The sequence below is a fragment of the Strongylocentrotus purpuratus genome, unplaced genomic scaffold (genome assembly GCF_000002235.5).
Source record: "Strongylocentrotus purpuratus isolate Spur 01 unplaced genomic scaffold, Spur_5.0 spur5_scaffold_16, whole genome shotgun sequence".
Classification (NCBI taxonomy): Eukaryota; Metazoa; Echinodermata; class Echinoidea; order Camarodonta; family Strongylocentrotidae; genus Strongylocentrotus; species Strongylocentrotus purpuratus.
This window is the reverse complement of record NW_022145601.1, coordinates 26184563-26202230: the sequence shown is the minus strand read 5'-3', so window position 1 is coordinate 26202230 and position 17668 is coordinate 26184563. Positions and strand designations below refer to the sequence as shown.

Sequence of the window (17668 nt, the reverse complement as noted above, 5' to 3'; positions counted from 1 at the left end):
TCCACTCCTTTTGTATTCTGTTCTGTATGGCGCATAGAGACATGCAATTATGCCTAGGCTATGTGTTATGCACTATACCCAAACGTTTCATTATTATTACTATCATAAGGAGGTGATTTTTTTTGTGGTCCCAATGTCCTCGTTATACCGAGTTTTCACCGTATTTCATTCTGATTTTTGCGATGTAATATAAGATCAGACTTCCCCTGTTTCATTGTACAAATTAAAGCTAAGTTTGACTCTAAAGACCCATTTTTTAGAGTGTAATACTTTGCGGGGCGCGGTGTTTGCAAATAACAATATTGACTGAAACAGCAAAGCCTTTCTTGAATTTAAAGCTGCCAAACGTAACATAAAAGTTTTCTTATTATCTTTAAAATCAGACGTCGCTTCCAAGATATGATATCTTAATAAGATAACGACAAGAACATAGCAAAATTATATCTATATTATAACAACACATGTGTAACGGCTAAAAATAATTTCGGTTTTATTTTTGTTGAGAGAGGAATATAGACGGAAACTAGATTTTCGGATATCTGAAAGCTTTTTTTAAAGAATCGTGAGTTATACCGGCCAATACTTGTTCTTTAATTGATAAAGCCTTGTGCAAGTGTAGCCTGATAACAAACAAAAAGTCTACCGTAACAAGACTAGTAAGTTCTAACTCTTAACCAATCACGATAGAGATGAATAGTTTCCCGCGCGCTTCTCGTAGATTAATCTCAAAAAATTGTGCTCGTCTGATCAATTAGTGTTTGTGGACCGAGTTACAGATTCGCGTGTGCCGCCACTTTCTATCGGCTAAATCCATCGTCTGATGCTCTCGCAATCATTCGGTGAGCGGTGAAATTGATATCAGAAAATTTCTTGCTGCATTTTCATTTTAGATTTGGTCGGATAAAGAAGGTGGAAGATGCAATTATCTGGATGTTTGTTTGCAGCGGGTGTCTGCTTGCTTGCCCTGCCAGCAGCGCTCGCTATATGCCCACCAGCAGATAGGGTGATGATTTCCGGCTGGTTCCAATTTGGCAGAGCATGTATTGGGTAAGATTTTAAATTTTGATATTCTCCCCTAAATATCTCTTGATAATTCTGACTGATTTTCTGATTTGCTTCTCATTTAATGTTAAGAATAGGTTTGCATGATCTCCACCTACAACTATTTAGACATTCCAAATATGTTAGATGTCAAAGCTATAGTTTTTATTACTAGTGATTCTATTTGTTCGGCATAACAAAAATAGGCCAAAGTGCAAATCTGAAGACATGATGATTTGAAAGATGGAAATAAAAATGATAATATTCAGAAATATATTTTTTAAAAGTATTAAACATGTGAAATTATAGTCATTAATGAGTTACAGGTTAACTTAAAAAATTGCAAAATCATCCGGGAATGGGGAGTATCAAAGCCTAGCTGTTAGCAGTAGGAGCTGTCGTTAGCAATTACAGGTTAGACGATTGATGCTCTATCTTATGTTTAGGACACCTGTAGGAAACCTGATATTAACCTGCACGGCAGGAGTGGAGTAGCGGATCAATTAAAGGAAATTTACACAACGGGGTGTCACTCATTCGCTGATGAGTCGCTAAAAATGAACACGTGCATCGTTTGTAACACACGATGAAAACAAGATTTCACAAAAATCGAAAATGTTCTATGTGTTGGTGCTAAGTGAAAAGGATACAGATTCTTCTCAAGTGTTGACAAATGAGACTGTTCAATTGGCTTTTTGGTTCATGTTAGCTCGGAATAGTGGCTTTATTTACAACGACCTTTGAAATGAATCCTCTTGCACAAGACTCGTACATAAAATTATAAAAAAGTTCATAGACATCAGTAACTCAATCTTTTATTCTCATGATATAATCATGAAAGACAGGAACACATTCGCAAAGACCTTAAGAAATCGTCCTATAAGGCTATTTCACTTGCTATACCCTATCGAATTTGCGAACATGACAATGAGTAGTACATATTTACATATGTGATTTCTATCTAGGCAATACAAAGAGTATTGAAATCGCCCTTCAGATTGTTTTTCGAAAGTCTTTGTGAGTGTGTTAGTAAACTTTAGTATACATGGATAGGTTCCATAGTCTTAATCTATCCTTTTAAAGCAAAATTATTACAAGACTGAACATGATAATCGCAGATTTTTTTGATGTATTTTCTCATTAGTTTTATCGGCTTCAAGGTTGTCTGAGCTGAATATGAATGTGCTCGCTTAAAACAGACAGTGAAATTGTCTCATGACTACGACCGTACTGCAAAACACAACAAAAAGAACAAACAAGCAAAACAAAGCATACAATCTTCTAGAACTTCGATACATAATAATGCTTTAAAGATGCCAAAATTATAGTGATAAAAGATATCCTTCTGTATACATGTATATATTTATAAAATCTATGTAATAGAAGTGATTCTGTATGGGTGCTTTATATGCCTACCAGATCAAGTCTTGCCTCATTCGACTTTAAGTTATCATTTCCCCGTTCTCCCCTTAACTACAATATGTAATTAAGACTTTCAAAATGGAAATAAGTAGGAAGAGGAAAAACGGAATGAGACGGGAAAAAAGGAAAAGAAAGAGAGGCATATAATAAACTAGTGTTGGCCTGAAGTACTCTTCATTTGTTATTGAATTCGATTTTATCAAATTTATTTCCACTCAAACATTAAAGCAAAATATTAAAAAAAAGTAAGTATACAGTTCAAAAATTTCAAGTATAACAAAACTGATAAAAAGTGTTAATAAAACAGTTAAATGTCTTTTTTTTTTAAAGTTGACTACACACGATGTAAGCACATAAAATGCGTAGGGGTTGAATTAAAGATGGTTGGAATCGTAATACCTTCAACGCTTGTAAACAGGGGGGGATTTTTAAACAATATTTGTTTACTAATTCCAAGGTGTTCTTTATTAATCGACATTAAACAAATTATCTCTACAGTTTATTCACATTTATTTTAAAATAAATATTGCTGACCATGGTATATTTTATATCTATTTTTATCATGATATTATATGATGACAAGCCAACTTTCAAGGATATCTGAAAAGAGGAAGGAAAGTGTCTGTCATAACAGTGGCACGAGTGATTTTTAGAGATAATATATTATATTGCCGCCCAATCCGCCTGGTGATCCGGCGCTACGGTTTGAGTAGTAAAGAAATCAAGTTTATCTTTGCATGAAGATTGAAGGACTTTACCAGGAATCGGGAAGGGTACGATACTACAAGGTATCCGCCTTGAAGAAGATCAACCCTTCCCTTTCATAAGAAGGTAACGATTAGCTTGAAGATGGCTTCTTCTAAGATTGTTACCCATCTTTCATCTCATAGACACTCCTCCCTGTCGGGGTTCGCAGCCTAAAACAGATCGCATTGACTGATGAGAAGATGTGTTCGTGGAAACGGTTCTATAATTACTCGACTTGGTGGAGAATTAGAGGGATAAGCCGAGAAACGTGCAAATGCCAGACGGGAAAGCTTAAAGAGAAAAGGGAAAAAATGAAAAGTTAAAACAATCTAAAGAAAGACAAGTACTAATACTATACGGTAGAGCCATGAGCATGACGGATAATGTTCGTACCTTATCTTTATCCATAGAATTGGGGCAATTACTCTCCCTAACAATTGATATCCCTCTTACTTGTGTCGATGCTTTTACTGTTATGTCGGTGCATAGAACTCTGTGTCGATAAACTTTTTGTTAAAATTGGTTAAAATTTTCGGATCTTTTACATTCGTTGCCCCCTTGTATAAGGACGCTGTTTTTTTTTCTTTTTCTCGGATGAGTTGTGCAATATTCCTGTGACATAGACGTACAAGAAACCTACTGATAAGCGCATTATTGGGTGTGTTTCATACTTAATGATATTACAATGCTATTTAAGGTACATTGAGCTAGAGCTTGTAACGATATAATATGACTAGTGAATTGAAATTGAAATTCCCTCGATATAGCCTGCGGGTCTGTATTCCAAGGTAATTGATGACTCTTAACGCACCTTTTTGAAGCTGTACTTAACACATGCGCAAATTAAAGTCACTTAAATTCTAAGTGGCATGCAGAATGATCTTAAGTTGTCAGATTCTTCAAACGGATGCAGATAATTCGAACAATTCCGCTCCACATTTCCTGCCCTATATACCCGATATTCATGAAACATCTGATCAACACTCATCGTTGATATTAAGTTTATTATCTCATTGATTGTCGCCATTCTTGTTTTTGTTTTTGTTCTCTATATGACAGAACACATTGCCCGTACATGCCTATGTATTGATAGCCCTCATGTTGTACTTACCTCGATATTCTGATAAAGAACTTGATTCATTCATTTTTTCATAAAGAAAACATAAGCTTAATTTGTACGTGTCTTTCCCGCAATGATAACCAGGATTTCTAATTTCTTTCCTTTTCTATGACTTTGTAGAAAAGGTTATAAGAGCAACTGTTATGCACGTTGAACACAGTAATTTAACAATCAAAACAGTAATTTTGAATGCATTATCACTAATGCACTAATCAATCTTATGAAGGAAATTCGTGCCTACGCCAGTAGTTCCAAGAATACTGTTCATTTCGCGTTTACATTTTCGCTCTCAAGACCGCATTGATCGCTAGCGCAGTCTTGCGTCAACGAGCAGTGAACGGCCGATGGTCGGTAGAAAAGTAAAGAAATTCCTCACAATTTGGCATTCTCTCTCTCTCTCTCTCTCTCTCTTTAAAAAAATAATTATGAAATGAAAATGACTTTAAATCCCCATTGATCTGGAAAATATCATTAAGATGTCAAATATAGAAAACAAAATTAAATTAAATCAAGTATAGTTTGCTGTATGTTAATCATATTAGGGCTTATTGAGGTGCCTCTTTGTCTCTCTCCATCGTTTTTTATCCGTGATCTCTGCAAGGTCGTAAAACTGACAAAATAATGACAGGACAAAGACAAGAAACAAAGACAGGAAACAAAGGCAACACAATGCAAACAAAATGATGCGTCAAAAGAGAACTTGAATGTTAAGCTTTTCTTAAAGGCTTTACATAATAATATACAACGGCAAATGTTAGCAGCTGGTACGCATTTATAAAAGAGAGCAGGTTTTGTGTAAGACCTCTTCACTTTCTTGTTTCATATTATATCACATCAAGGGCACTAAAAGGTTAAGGACCTAGGAGTATGCGTAGTCTTGAGTCATACATGTTTATCTCCGTGTAGCCTTAAACCTCAAGTTTGCAATGGATTCTGAAGTTTCGAGCGTCAACCAACGCATCCCTTCAATCCCCTGGACCATAGCTAGTGCCTCTTTCCAAGGGTGTACATTAGAAAGCCTAAGCGAGATTAATCGGATCATATTGATCTGTTTAATGCCCCCAAAACCGTCTGGGAGGCTCGACCATGCATGCACAAGAGGCGTACCATACGCTTTGTGTCTGTTGACAGGGGGCGTTGATCGCTAGAACATTTTAGAATTGGGATGTCAGAGAAAATGTTTTAACATGTCAGAAAAACACAACTGTAATTTGCCATGAAGCAAAGACAAGTAGATTCTCGAAATTCCATACTATGTGGCAAGGGTCTAAAAATCAAATATTACAAATTTGTCCACAAGGGCATCCCCTTGGCGGCGCCCTTGATACATCAAATCCAAAGCATGGAAGGGCTAATCGGGCGGGTTAAGCAGGAGTCAGATTGGCGTTACCGTACATTCCCCTACATCCCTTCATGATCTCATGTTGGTCACCCGATACATCATATTCACGATGGATATTTAAGAAATCAAAAATGTTTAATGTTATAATTTAATGAAAACTGCCTTCTGGAGAATAAAATGACCAGATCCGTCATGTCATTCCCATAGAGATCCTTATAAAAGTACAGCAACATTCTTTGCTAATAGTGATGTTAAAGCACACGAGAGGAAGTAAATAGATACAATCATTCAATAAAATATAAAATATGAATGTGAGTATATCTACAAATTTTGATATATGTATAAATAGAACATTATTAAATTTATGGGTGGAATTAGACAAATTACTTTGGTGATCAAGCTCAAGATAAGATCTATCTATCTGGAGAGGTATAACTGGATGAGTACTTTCCTTAGTGAAGGGGTATTTCTATTTAATAGAATAATTTTAAATGATAGGTATTATTCCTCTCAATATATTATGAGGATATTTGGGAAGCTATTTATTAGTGGAGTACATGTACAATATACATGTATAAACAAATAGGTATGGATTCCAATATACCATACCAGGGGAGTCAGTTATTAAACTTTTGTCCTTGCTTTGGACAACGTTGTCCATTTAATTTAGAGCTCTGTTAGGTAAGCCATGTCGGGACAGAGAAATATATTGAATATTCTCTCCCCTCCCACCCTTTTAATTGAACACAGTTTGCATTGAGCCCAAAATGACATCACCCATTGGTTAAATCCTATTTATCCGCATTTCAAGGTAATTTTCGACAACATTAATTCGAGGATCAAAAGTGAGAGAGAAATAAAGGACAACAAAATGAGGAGGGGTGTTGCGAATGTGACATAACCTTGCGAATCCCAATACATCTGTCATTTAGGTTAATAGGTATAACATTCTGCTATTTATGGAGAAATTCATTTCGTAATACCACACTTCCCCGTCCCAGTCTCTAGATAAATCAGTTTCTTTTTAGACAATGTCCCAGAACTAATTCACAGGAAATTCTTTATGGTATATTTAGGTAAGGAAGGCTTTGCTTAATGATAGATGAGCACGGTAGTAACGGGACGGGGTTTACACGTGGTTTAAAAGGGCAGTGCAAGCCATGTTAACTTTGGCGTCGACAGGTTCGCGGTTCGAGTATCAGACACAGCATTAAATGTCCTTTATACATCTGTCACTCTCAACTTCAGTGTATACGAAGGGCACGTGGTAGAAAATGATTCATTGCCTTTGAGCACTTTAGCGAAAGCGAGGGCAATAATTGTCGTTTTTTATGCGAATTGATCCACTGGAGTGGAAACGTGTATAATTATAAATAATGTTGTTTTTTAAATCTTCCTCTGTATAGTTCTCGTATGTGATTGTAGCCAACACGATTGCAAAGTCTTTCTAGAATTAACCTATGGCAATTTCCTTATAGCCTTGTGCGTTACTACCTTCTGAAATGCGCCAACATAATAATGGTCCACTGCGTAATCCGAACGTGATTTCTATAGCTAATACAATATGGTATTGAAATGGCCATAAACCCTGATAAAGTTGATTGCTTGAAAATGTCTTTTTACGATCGTGCTAGCCGAGGGTTCATAGATACATTATGTTCTTGATGTGTTCAAATCCAGTGTTAAATGAGTGGTCATAGATATAAATGTTATTGCTATCAAATTGCTATTAAAATAATATCTGATTGGAAAATTCAAATCGTTTCTTATTTAAGTGAAAAGGCATACAACAGAAACGTATACAAATGAGGAGCGCCAGTTACGTAATCACATGCTAGAATTGCATCGTTTGGTTGATTTTAAACATTCCTTTAGTTGTGCCCCATTCCATTGGTCTCTGTAATATTATCGAATATGCCCTTGAATTTTATTAGGTTCTTCAGATTAGCACATATTTACAGAGAATCGTCATATAGTTGAAACAATTCCAAGTAGTGGCTTAGAATCTGTAATATCCAAGATTATCCTACACATCCTCACTTATCAAAATCAATTTGAAATTTACCTCTCATGTCTTGCCGAATTTCGCACACAGTATTCAGCCTTTGCCTATTATTCTTCTCTTCTCTTTGCTGTACTTTTGCATCACCACGAACTCCCTAATTTATGCTTGCACATGTACCTAATTGTTAGGGCTCACAAGGCATCAAGCTTCGCTAATCTTGGAGCCCTGGTCAATTCTGTTTAAAAGTTCACATTTCTTCATGTATGTTTTGATGTATACTGATTTTATTATATAATCAGAGCCGAAAAATAAATAAAATGAAAAATTAAATGAAATTAAACTTTTTTAGGTTATATATTTATGTTAGTGCATTGACTTAATACCATAATAGTGGCTTGATAATATAATCATGGCAACTTTCTTTCAATTAAATGGAACAGCTTAATATCAGGTGTTGACTTATTAAACATGTGCATGATGTTGTGGAGGGCTACTTTGTAATCTTTATTTTTACATATGTATTTCCTGAGGATGATTTTAATGAACAATAAACGTATTTATAAAGGGCACTGTGATTACCGTGGATGCATATTTAAATTGGTATTATTTATTTATTTATTTATTGTGGTATAATAAAAAAAACACATTGTACATGGCATCATAGCGGCTGAATTGAGTGCAATTTACATAAGTAATAACACGAGGGCACTGCACAAAATACAATGGTTTTAAAAAGTCATTAAAATAGTACATTCATAAAACATCCAACAAATAGAGTGCAAAGAAATGTTGACATAATTATACGTAAATAAGGAATGAAGAAAGCGTTCTTAATATCAGACACATACGAGCAATCTTACCCGAGTGGCCCCTGTACATGCCTTTAGCCAAGAGTAATTGCTTTAATATTTCCTGAGACGAAGATTCTTACAGTGAGGTTCTTCTTAATTCTTAAAGACATAAACGATCCGTTATTAGCTTGGACCGGAATTTGGCACAAGCTCAAGCCAAATTAAAACACTGTACGAGTAAACTTGATAAACACTTTTCAGATGTTATCTTTGGGGTTTGAAGATAAAGTTGGGTACTGGTTATACCTTGTGAAAGAAGTATATGTCTATGAAAAATATCTCTACAATACACTATATGAAAAGGAACATAGCAACCATCTGAAAAGGCCTAATGGAGACGTCCTAACCTAATTTAGTTTACAATAAGTCACATTGAATATGATAATTACTTTAAAGGTACTATGTCCCTTTTGCAGCCAACCTCAAATTCTGTAGAACTTTGCCGGAATTACGAATATGTCATATAATGTCCTATTTGTGAAATTTAAACGTTAGCAGTGTCCTCATATTCAAATTATGCAAGGAAACCCGTTTACTTGCTAGACTTCACTGTCAGACACTATTGAGTGACTGACTGGCTTTTTTTCATCTTTGGTAATAACATACATGAAAAGAGTTGTAAAGGGTACATGAGCATTTGTCTACATCAATAACCCACTTCTTGTGATGGCCAAGATTAAACTGATTGAATCTTTGCGCAGCATAAAAGTATGACCATTTGGTACAATTGTCTGAAAATCAAGACTATTACTTTTTGGCTCTATAGCCCTAAAGTCGATTTGACAACTAAAAGTCGTTATTTTCCCACTTGAAGACATTTTCAAGCCCAACCTTTTTAGAGAAGTTCTAAATTAGTATTATCTTTCAAATGCAGTTGGAATTTAACTTTTTCATTTTTTGGGCCTGCAAATGGGACATAGTACCTTTAACACGATGGTCAACTATGTATTTTGACTTCGTTTGAAGTTCACTTTGGTCGCTTTCTAGCCATATTTGACTCTGTGATATACAGTAAAAAAAAAAAGGTATGTGTTTGCATATAAATATATCTATATGTGTATGTATATATAATATATAAGGATATGTATTCATGCAAGATAATGTAACCCTGGCTAAACGGGGTTTCCAATCCGATTTACAACTGGGCTTTCGTTGGATCGTTGTCCTATATTTCTCATACATGTCAAGCATAGTTAGTGTACCTGCAAGCATTTCCCCTCGAATTTCCGCTAATCAAACCCCCTGATATGAGGGAACGGACAGAGTGACAGTATGTGGGTTTGTGCGTGTGTGTATGTGGGTGCGCGTGTGTGAGAGGGGAAAGGAGGACATTGGATTGGGTAGAAAGGTGCAGCTGGAAATGTCGAGAAAGAAGAGAAAGAGAAAGAGAGCGAGAGAAAGAAAGGAGAGGTCAGGTAGATGTATATAGAAAAAGAGAGCGATAGATGAAGGGGGTAGTTTTCCCTTGTTTAATTGGTATTTACTATTACTAATGGGGTCGCAATTGAAAACGCCCATGTTTTTAGTGATTTTGATTAGACCACTATTAAAGAATTATTGCATTTCATTCATTTTATTTGGAGTATAGGTCTGGAATGAAAACATTAGAAGGAAAATCTGTCCAATATTTTTTTCTTCTTCATTTCGCATTGCTTCGGAATGATTTAAAGATATAGCCCACGAAGTACCTTTAAACGACGCTCCATCATTCTTTCATTTCTTTCTTTCTTGGCAGTGAAGGATGAGACGGCGAAAGTGAGCAAGAAAGAGAAATGAGTCGAAAATGAAAAATACCATGAAAGAAACTAAGTGTGCGTGTATGTGTGTGTGTGTTAGAATGTGAATGAAAGAAAGAGAGAGATAGATTAGTCGAAAATGAGAGATACATGTACTATTAGAGAAACTAAGTGTGCGTGTATGTGCGTGTGTGTGTGTATTTGAATGTGAAAGAAAGAAAGAGAGAGAAAGATGAGTCGAAAATGAGAGATACCATTAAAGAAACTAAGTGTGCGTGTATGTGCGTTTGTGTGCGTGCGTGTGTGTGTGTGTGTATTTGAATGTAATTGAAAGAGAGAGAGAGAGAAAGAGAGAGAGAGAAAGTAAGAATGTAGACGAAAAAGAGAGATACAATAAAAGGGACGAAAGGAGAGAGAGACTACATAGAGGGAGGGAGAGAAAATGAGGCAGAAAAGAGGTATCATTCCTCTTTCATGGTCCGAGGCCCCTTTGCCCAGGGTAGAGGGGATATTTAGGAAGGAGGTCATAATTATGCGAAAACAAAAACGAATACTTGAACTCTCTCGCGCACACCTGTTGCGAGGACTAATTGAAACAGAGTGTGGAGAAAGCCATCATGATACCTGCTGCTCTATGATGAGTCATGTTACTTCGTATGGCATGTTTACATTGGCTACATTTTGAAAGAGCTAGATTTTATTTGTACTTGTACCTGTACAGTCGTAAATCAAAATGAATGTACTGAATATATAAATAAAATAAGTAAGGGAATAAATGAATAAATACATACAAAATTGAAAATTAAATAATTAAATAAATGAATTCATTAATCAATGAATCTTTGATTCGGATGAGGATTTTTTTTTTAAAAGGGAGGGAGAAATGAATTCAAAATATTTGAAAATATAATTTATATATATATATATTTGTGGATTATTTGTATCGAATCCTTTACCGGAAAGGCAGATCTATTTAGGATTTTTTTTAGAAACAGCTTGATTATTTTGCCTTTGATTCTTTGTAGATTAAACTAGCTCAGTGTACCATACTGATATATAAAACAAATGACCATGTAATTATCTTATTCAACAATGTTCAAGTTAAATCTCATGAGATGGTCTCCTATTTTGGCAAGAAGTTTTTTGCTAGCTTGCTACGAGGAATTATACGAGGACAAAATGGTGACAGAAATGCAAAGGACACACGAAGGCGGTTCTGAGATAAGTCTTGTCATCTTCTTCCCTAGGTCCTTCCCTTTCCTTCAGACTCAAATAACATAGTTGAATTTCATACAGAGGAATAAAATTCCACCAGTGCCCTGACGAGATGTCTTTCAGGCGGAGTCGTAAACTTTTGCGATTATACATTTATATGAGTAAAATAGGGGTCATGTATGTTATATAAAATGAATGTTACTTTATTCTGGCGTGCACCAGCCGGTTGAATGTTTCACATAGCGGCCTTAAATGATTAAATGCTGTGATCCTACTACATGGGTGTAACGGGTTAGATGTATGAATCAGAAACAAAACGAAGAGAAAGAGACGGGAGAACTGTTTAATCGCCCTTAGATTTTGTTGTAGGAAATATCTTTTGCAATTCTACGGGTGTCGCTTGGTGATAATGAATGTGACATTAATGTATTCCTCGTGTTTAGCCCTTCATTTTAGCACATTCCTTCCATCTGATCATTTCTGTTCAATATCCAGGCTTTACTTTTACAAGAACTACTACTGTAACATCCATAAATCGGGGAATAATTGTTGGAAGGGAAAGGGCGCCCTGCACCCCCTCCCACACCACACACACACACACACCCCTCATATAGTGTCGAACACAGGAAATATATTTATAACAAATTATCTAATGCCAGCATGATTTCAAAGTAGTTTGAACCTTTCTTTTTCTGCCACCTTTATTATATGAATTGTTTCATCAAATCTTTATTTTAATTCAATATTTCACCTTTTACTCTCTCTTTCTTTCTCTCTCCCTCTCTCTCTCTCTCTCTCTCACTGTCTCACGAACACACTCACGCCACACGCGCACACACACACACCCCACACACACTTTCTCTCTCTGTCATGTACTTTGTAGAACTGTCATTTTGTCGTGCACTTATATTATCACACTTCACTGTTCCTCCTCCCGTGGATTCTGATATTCAAGGAACATTCATGTTCATGTGAAATGCGGGAAGACCGATTTATGAAGGATGCTTTATTTTTTGTCACCACCGATAGAATACCACTCCCATGCTGATCCATTATCTATGAACACCATACACCTCTCTCTAAGTCTGTAACATATGGCTAAATGTGATTTTTATGTCTCGGATCATTTTGACATTAATGAGCCTTCCGTATGTTTCTGTATTTTGGTATTAGACATATTAAATAGTTTGAGTCACGAATGTTCTTGAAGTGATAGATAAAATTCTCTTTCCTTCCTTTCAAGGGCATGCGAGAGTTATACTGCCATGACTCACGCACATAACCCATCCCAACTCTATTATGTCTCAATCAACGTAATTAAAGAATATTCCATGAAATGTCCACGAATGTATGTGTGAGTTAAATGTTTGACCTATTCGGGATAGAGTGATTATATTTCAGGATGTTCATCGTTTATTAGCCGAATGATCTAGATTTTAAGGAGAAGAGTGACACTGTCACACAGACATTAAGTAGGTTATGAGAAGGACCGCGAAAATATTTAAATAAAAGTAATTATTTTGCACAAGTTTGGCTATGTTCTCTTTATATACTTAAAAAATTACGTCACTGGTAACATTTTGGTAGCAATTGGCAAGCACGGCATAATGGAAAATATTTATTGTGATTGCTTCAATTTCTATTACCAATTTTATTTCTGTTTCAAACAAAAACATTACATATCAATTATAATCATTTACAAAAATTAAGGGACACATATTGGAAACAGAGGAGTCCACTAAACAGCAATGCTTGTACTATTGTGGACCCCTCGAATAATGATTAGGAATAATGAGTAATTAAATTAACGAATTCGTAACTACAAAAAAGGAACTAGAAAAAGAAAAAAAGGAGATGCCAACAGAGACGAAAGCGGGACAAGAGAGTCCTATAACACGGTCACGATACAAAACTTAGACAATGCCAAAAAAGAAGTGAGAGATTGGGGGTACAGAAAATAATACAATAGGATGAGCTGCATGTGGGGTTAGGAAGAAGATGAGGAAGGAGATTTGCGCATTAAAAAGGAGAAATGCATGAGAGGGTACAATATAAAATATTGAATTATATTTTGAGTCAGCGAGTAGAAAATGACCTTGTTTCAAAAAAGAAAAAGAAGAAGATCAAAAACTTTAATTCTTTGGGATTCCTCTTGGCAGCCAAATGCAAATTGTAGTAAGGTCTGTTTCTCTTTAAAGTGACTCGGTAAAATTGCCTCAGATTCTGCAACAGAATCCTGGATTTAGCTCATGCTGCAATCATAATTGTAAACCTTAAGGTCAGACCTTTAGGTCAGTCAGAAATCCCATGACCTTTACAAGCCGATCGCCTGTCTGATTATCAAGCTATTTATGATTGGAAATCGAAACTTTATTTTTTGTTTTCCTAACGTTTTTTTTTTAACACTACAGTCTATTAGGGAAAATGAGTATTGTAAAACCGGTCACTCAGTTTTTTAAAACTTTTTATGATCATTTTGAAGCGCAATTTTGGTAGGGCTTCAATATTACACCATATCACAGCAATGATAACACGTAGGGTCATGCATCATAGATTTAATATTATTAAAGGATGCCTTTAACATGACTTAACCTGGCCATCTGTAATATTTTGATGATATCAAACATTTGATCCATGGTCTGTCTGCGTATGTTGCTTCAAGATATCAAGGAAACCAAGACCTTGCTTGGGAGAGTGACACAACTTCCAGGAAATGTTGCTTATGTTATACAACAAGAATGATTACGGGGCTTAGAGAAATGAATGCCGCTGGCGTGGTGGGCGGAAAGGAAAGGAAAGTTGTAATAAAGTTTGTCGACATTCTTCCTTCATGATAAGCTTTATGAAGAAACAACTTAAAGTGTTCAAGCTAAATTACAAAACAATGATTTCATTGAAATGGTGAATTAATGGATTATGTCATTTCAATTGTTACGAGTGAAACGGGGCTTTGGCTAGCTTTCAAATGAGAGGCAATCATCCAAATTAAAAGTCGGCATACAAGTCGCTATAAATAAAAATCAGTATGGCTTCGTCTCTGGCAAGCAACTATTTGAATGGATGAAGCGATATGAATCTCTGTTTGGCGGGAAGCTCATTTTGGCAAGCACCAATAGTGAACTGCACATTATTATGTAAAGATAGATTGTTCGAATTTATTGAGTTAGTTTATTTTTAAACTATGATGATTAAGCAAGCAACCATGCCAACGATTTCACGAATTCAGACATTTTATGATTTATAGCCTGCTACAACATTAATGTGGTAGTACGAAAGTAAATTCTTATTTGGCGCAGTAGGTTTGGAACTTGATTTAATTCATTTTCCAAAAATGATCCAATGGTCATCTTTTTGCAAAGAACTTATTACATTACAATAGTTACTTCTGTTTTTGTGTGAGGCAGTTTAAGAAGAAACAAAGTGGTTGAATTGTAAGTGTAAGTCAGAAATCGTTAGGTGTGAGAGAGAAATGTGCGTCTTGTGAAAGTTTTTTGTTTTCTGAGTGTAGGTTGTGATTAAAGTTTACTGGCTCCCAGTAAAAGATCGCATTGTTTTCAAAATTTTGTTGCTTACCTTTCATTGCGTTCACGGCTCTGCTCCTCAATACCTTATCTCTCTAATCCAAAACTACACTCCTGCAAGACCTCTTCGCTCATCCGCTTCCAATTTTCTTGTGACCCCCAAAATTACCAAAACGTGGGGGGAAAGATCATTTGCATACTCTAGTCCTAAAATATGGAATGGCCTTCCTGAAGACATCAAAAATGTTTATCTTCTGATTCTTTCAAAACTCATCTCAAGACATTCCTTTTCAAGTCTTGATCGTTTTTCCTGTTTACACGCGCCTTGAGCACTCCACAGAGTGGATTTGGCGCGATATAAGTCACATTATTATTATTATTATTATTATACAAGTAGTTTTACATAATACTTCTCTTGTTTTGTCTGGGTGATAAACATGTTATTTTATGTATTTCACTCGAACACCACTGTTAAGATTTGTATTGGTTATATATTCATGTGATAAGCTCTTTGGGTTTATATTTTGTCAAGATAAGACATGTTCTGGGAATTGAAAGTCAATTTACAAAAGTACTCTGAATTCATGCTAATAAAATCTTTTCTTTCTGTTTCCCCTCAGAATCTCACATCGCATCCGGATGACCTTCAATGAAGCCACATTCTTTTGCAACAGGTATGGTGGCTCCCTCTACGCTCTGGACTCACCAAGTAAAAACCGAATCATGCTCAGCTACCTGACGACCGTGTTTGGTCAGGGAAGACGTCAGAAGTTTTGGACCGGGTTCTACAAGGCAGAGAATGCGTTGGGCTGGCGATGGTCTACTGGTTCGACGTCACAATACACAGATTGGGAAGCAGGTAAACCAGCAACCACTAACGAAGCTATTGGCGCTGTAGCATGGGGTGGTACTCATCATTGGTCAGATACATGGCAAGACGAGCCATTGTCTGCTTCCTTTGCTTTTATATGTCAAGCACCAGCGCTGACTGCGAATGGAGAACCATTTCCAACTCCTACGATCCCACCTATGCAGCCAGGATTCGGCCCAGGACCAAATAATCCAGGAGTTGGCCCAAATACGCCAAATAATCCCTTCATGCCTGGAACTGGTCCTCTGAGCCCAGTCAACCCAGGCAATCCAGGAGCTGCTCCAATCAACCCAGGTGTTGGTCCAATGAATCCAGGCACTGGCCCACTGAACCCAGGTCCTGGTCCGATTAACCCAAATGCTGGTCCGGTTAACCCCGGCGTTCGACCTGGAGCTAGGCCTTACTACCCTGGCGGAAGACCAACCAATCCGCGAAGTCCTGCTATGTTGCAACGTATAAGTGGATATGCACCACACACACAGAATATGATGGCTATACCTTGATGAGAGATACGGTTTATTTAGTCTTATTTCTACATGATTATATATATTGTCTTTAAGACTGTTTTCAGAAATTATAATAGGAACTTTCCAGGAACTGTAATGGGGCAGTGATGTCATTTAACGGTGTAAACATGATTGAAAGGCATGACGAAATATCAAGACCGACCTACCAGGTGTACATTGATACGAAGTCTTTCGACGTTGGATCTCCTCCAAAAGATGTTTGGATTTCGAACTTTTCTAATGCCTCTGATAAATGCATTTTTTCTGCAGTGTCGTTTTTTGCACTAGATGTAGCCTTTGGGTAAATTGATACGACGTCAATATCCAACCGTCGTTTAACCTGGTTGTTATAATAGTGAGTCATCTAATAGCCACTACCAAATCAGTGTAGATTTTAAAAACAAATAAGTTTTTAACACAACAGTGGAATTGCATGTTGTTCACACATTAGCCTTTTAGGCGTGACGCTGGATTTAAACATGGACCTACTACGAATGATTTAGACATTGTTTTCAAAGAAGTAATTTCTTCGAAATATTCTAAATATTGATCAAACGTTACAGTGTTGGCTTTTTTGTCCTCTATTGATACCACAAGGTGTCACAGTCCAAAACAGTTGCGAATATGTATTTTCTTTTCTTTTATAGTTGAGTAATATCAAGTAATCTTTTACCTTCCCTAAGGCTTCGGTATCTTGTGTACAGGTTTCTGTAATGTCTTATCCACTTCATGTGTTTTTATTTCTTTTCCTTTTTGCATAGTTTATTTCAAAGCTAACATTTTTCGAAGAATTTATTCATAACCACATAACATATGTGTATTGACATGAACAACAAAAACAAATGATGACGTGATTTGACCAAAATACTGCTGAAAGTTGGTCGAATACAGTCATAATTACCCTCCTAATTTTTATTTTTGTTCAACCTCTGAATCTGTCTGATATAAAAACAGATTTAGGTTGCTCAATTTCCTCTTTACTTTTGTCACTTGCAGTAACCATATTTTAGACAATGAGGCTCGTTTGTGAGCGAAATTCCTCCTGAGATTGTAATATGGTTAGGTTTGGAGTACAACTGCAAAATAATACATTTTCTATAATGATACTATTTAAAAATGTATTTTGTCGAGATTTTCTTTTTGCATCTACAATATAGATTACGTTTGTAATTAACGAAGTTTTGTGGTATGTATTTTTCCTATTCAGTGTATAAAATATACGATGAAAAAGAAGAAGAATCATTAAAAATGAATATATATTGTACAAAGTGTAATAAAATGATTAATGATA

The 17668-nt window shown here is 36.0% G+C and overlaps 1 protein-coding gene across 1 annotated transcript; it reads left to right on the top strand.

Moving 5' to 3' along the window:
* Positions 1-788: 788 nt before the first annotated feature.
* LOC100888659 (DNA-directed RNA polymerase II subunit 1) lies at positions 789-17668 on the top strand. Its single transcript, XM_030987155.1, has 2 exons — positions 789-1047; positions 15621-17668. The coding sequence occupies exons 1-2, from the start codon at positions 917-919 to the stop codon at positions 16372-16374; spliced, it is 885 nt and encodes a 294-aa protein (XP_030843015.1). The 5' UTR covers positions 789-916; the 3' UTR covers positions 16375-17668.

What these genes read in the sequence shown, in the direction of transcription:
- LOC100888659 (XM_030987155.1), top strand. Translation starts at nt 917, where the DNA reads ATGCAATTATCTGGATGTTTGTTTGCAGCGGGTGTCTGCTTGCTTGCC. An exon ending in TTTGGCAGAGCATGTATTGG is followed by an intron (nt 1,048 to 15,620) that starts GTAAGATTTTAA and finishes GTTTCCCCTCAG; the next exon opens with AATCTCACATCGCATCCGGA.